Source organism: Olea europaea, unplaced genomic scaffold, assembly GCF_002742605.1.
Source record: "Olea europaea var. sylvestris unplaced genomic scaffold, O_europaea_v1 scaffold1511, whole genome shotgun sequence".
Lineage (NCBI taxonomy): Eukaryota > Viridiplantae > Streptophyta > Magnoliopsida > Lamiales > Oleaceae > Olea > Olea europaea.
Window position 1 is genome coordinate 23,942 of NW_019232689.1, and position 2,800 is coordinate 26,741.

A 2,800-nucleotide genomic window follows, 5' to 3' on the forward strand; every position below is an offset into this window, starting at 1 on the left:
CCCCCCCCCCCCCCCCCCTTTTCCATAGACAGTAAAATGATCAACTTTTTTTTTTTTTTGACATATTCATATTTTACAGAATGTGAAACTATAAGCATTTCTCACAAGTACTACAAAGGAATTTGCTACTTTATTGATGTACATAAGACCATAATAAAAGTATATACAGTTAGTTTTTATGAACATAGTACCTATTCTTTTTAAGTTTTTTCTCTTTATATTCATTTTTCATCATATATTTTCGCAATAAAATATTTTTCAAGTAAATTTATAACCTTTTTTTTTTTTTTTTTAAAATCAGACATTCTCCATAAATTTATTATTCAAAAATTCATTCTTCTCAGAAAAATGGCTGTCAAAGTGGGGCATAGTCACCATTTTACTCAACTATTATTATTATTATTATTATTTTTTTTTTTTGTAATTTAGATGAAGAGGCTGTCTATGTATCTTCAGGGCATGCGAAAGACCAGGTGCAGGAGCCTATCGAGTTCCACGAGTATTCATGAATATTTGATCAGAGCACGTGTACAACAGCAACCAAAACGACGATCGCAATAACTGATAAAAGTAGGCACGAGCAGGAGCAGCCGTCCTTTGCGCGTTTATTCAGATATGCGAGCTTCCTCCTTACTAGCTGTTATCGTTACAGAGATAAAAAAAAAGGGAAAGTAAATCAAATTCACAAAAAATCAATGAAAAATTAGAAAAACACACAAAGATAGGGGCATGCTAGTAGAGTCCCTTGTACTCCTCTGGCTCTCATTCTGATTAATGTTACATTAAGAAGTCACATTAGTCAATCCAAAGTTTAAAGAGCTTGAAAGAATGATCCTAGTTTAATGTAATTTTGCTGTCGAGCATTATTTTTATTGTCGATGCAAGAAGACTTTTGCCTCGGATATCTCTTAAGTTTCAGAAAATGTGCCAGATATTAAAGTACTCACTCATTGATTTTAGCAAGAATGTATCCAATAGCTCGATAAGGTTATTTGATATCTGATAATATGATAAGACTAGAAATATCACCTGTATTTGGGAATTCGTAACATCAACATCTTCGTCCAAATTATCCTGCTCGGAATATGTCAAACAGACAACTCAAAAATCAGTAACTTCAGAAGATAATAAAACTGGGTTAGTGAAAATATACAAATCAAACACGCACAATTAGTCTTGTATGTAGATCAAGCTCCTCATTGACTATCAAAGCTATTTGTTTGGTGCTGGTAATTGTCTCCTCCAATTCCTCAAGAGCCTCATCTTGTTCTGTATAGAAAGCGAACAACGGATGATACACCACAGAAAACCTACATAACAAATTAAAAAAAAGAAAATAAAGTTTAAAATCTTCACGGAAACTAACCTCTCATGATTTGTCGTTGAAGATCAACAAACCCAGAGTCGTCAAGTCCTGTTCTACTCATAGCATCAACCGGCTTACTTTCTGGCTCAAGCAAGCTGTCCCTATTCGCGAAGCTTGAAATATTCATTGTCGAAGCCATCTGGCTTACTTTTGATCTTAAATTCTCAAGCATGTCCTTGCGACGATTCATTTCTCTCTCTGTCCTGCATATAAGGAAGAACAGGTTTAACAAGCATAAGAAACGCAGGTCCAAGAAGCACTCAAAAGACTACCACAATGACCAGTATGTCAATCAAATTTACTGTGAAATTTAGATAACTGCTTGATTATTCTAACATAAGAGCAAGTTGTGCATCTACATCCTTATCCGATGGCCTGTTCAATGGAGAAAACTTACAAAGGCTGCTTTGACGGAAACTCTAGGGTATCAAGTCTGGTGCCGAGTATGGTAATTTTCCTCCGTATTGAAGCCGAATATCGCTGTGTTTCTAGCCCTGTTGCGGGAAATGAACTGCTTTCAGATATCATGTTGGTGATATCTTCAGCAAGTTTTGCCGCTTCATTATATTGGTGCACCCATGGATCTTTAGAAGCAGCCATTGGTCTGAAAAATAACAGTGGAATTTCTAGCAAATTACTAACTTGTAACAAGTATTTTTACGAAATTCTTATCCTAATAAAATCATCCTATCAGCCACACGAACTGACAGACTACCTTGTTTAGGCATGTTAGAGATTGTATGGATTTATTGCTAACAAGGATATACGTTGATGCAATGAGAGATTCAACAAGGTAATTTGTAAATTGCACAGAAATTACAGAAAGACGGGAAGAACCATTCTTGTCCCTTTAATCCAAGCAAGAAACTGCCTTATTTTGTGTATTATTTTCAATATATCTCAGATGGTAAAACCTAAAATTCTACCAAACAAAAAACCGCTTGATATAGATGAAAATTTAACATAGCTTCAAAATAAATCAAAGGTGAGTTGAAATAACAAAAAGTCCACAAAAAAGGTCAATCAAAAAGGACTCAAAACTTAGAATTACTGATATACTATCCGGCTATAAGAAAACTGTGATTACATGAAATCTAGAGGAGGAATATTTGATTACCTTTATGACTGTAATCGACGAGTTGGATTAGTTGAATGAGCAAATTGCTGAGTTTGAATGTTTTAATCAATTGAAAACACCAATTACCGCGGAGAATAGTTCGTCTTACTCCTATTCGTCGTTTCTGCTACATGCATTACGGTAATAATCATTATATATGAAGAAAAAATTCCGAATACACTATTGATTAGGAATCCGAAATTCAGAGGAAAAGAAGAGTGGAAATCAATTTCGAGTATGATTCGTCCATTGCAGACTTCAAATCTTCAAACGTCGTAGTACTAATTGCAGAGGGAATGCATTAATGATTAATCTTG

General features: G+C 34.6%; 1 protein-coding gene across 1 annotated transcript; it reads right to left on the minus strand.

Annotated features, from left to right (window-relative positions):
* Positions 1-291: 291 nt before the first annotated feature.
* Positions 292-2,800, minus strand: LOC111376489 (syntaxin-52-like). The gene is made up of 6 exons (XM_022999448.1): positions 2,484-2,800; positions 1,764-1,970; positions 1,367-1,569; positions 1,169-1,269; positions 1,030-1,074; positions 292-637 (listed from the first exon to the last, which is right to left on the minus strand). Exons 2-6 carry the CDS (start codon positions 1,964-1,966, stop codon positions 518-520), a joined length of 672 nt encoding a protein of 223 aa, XP_022855216.1. The 5' UTR covers positions 1,967-1,970; positions 2,484-2,800; the 3' UTR covers positions 292-517.

Coding starts and splice junctions, on each gene's coding strand:
- LOC111376489 (XM_022999448.1), bottom strand. CDS start 1,966: ATGGCTGCTTCTAAAGATCCATGGGTGCACCAATATAATGAAGCGGCA. Junction 1,075..1,168: donor ATCTACATACAAGACTAATT/GTGCGTGTTTGA, acceptor TATTCCGAGCAG/GATAATTTGGACGAAGATGT. Junction 638..1,029: donor TTACGAATTCCCAAATACAG/GTGATATTTCTA, acceptor TAACGATAACAG/CTAGTAAGGAGGAAGCTCGC.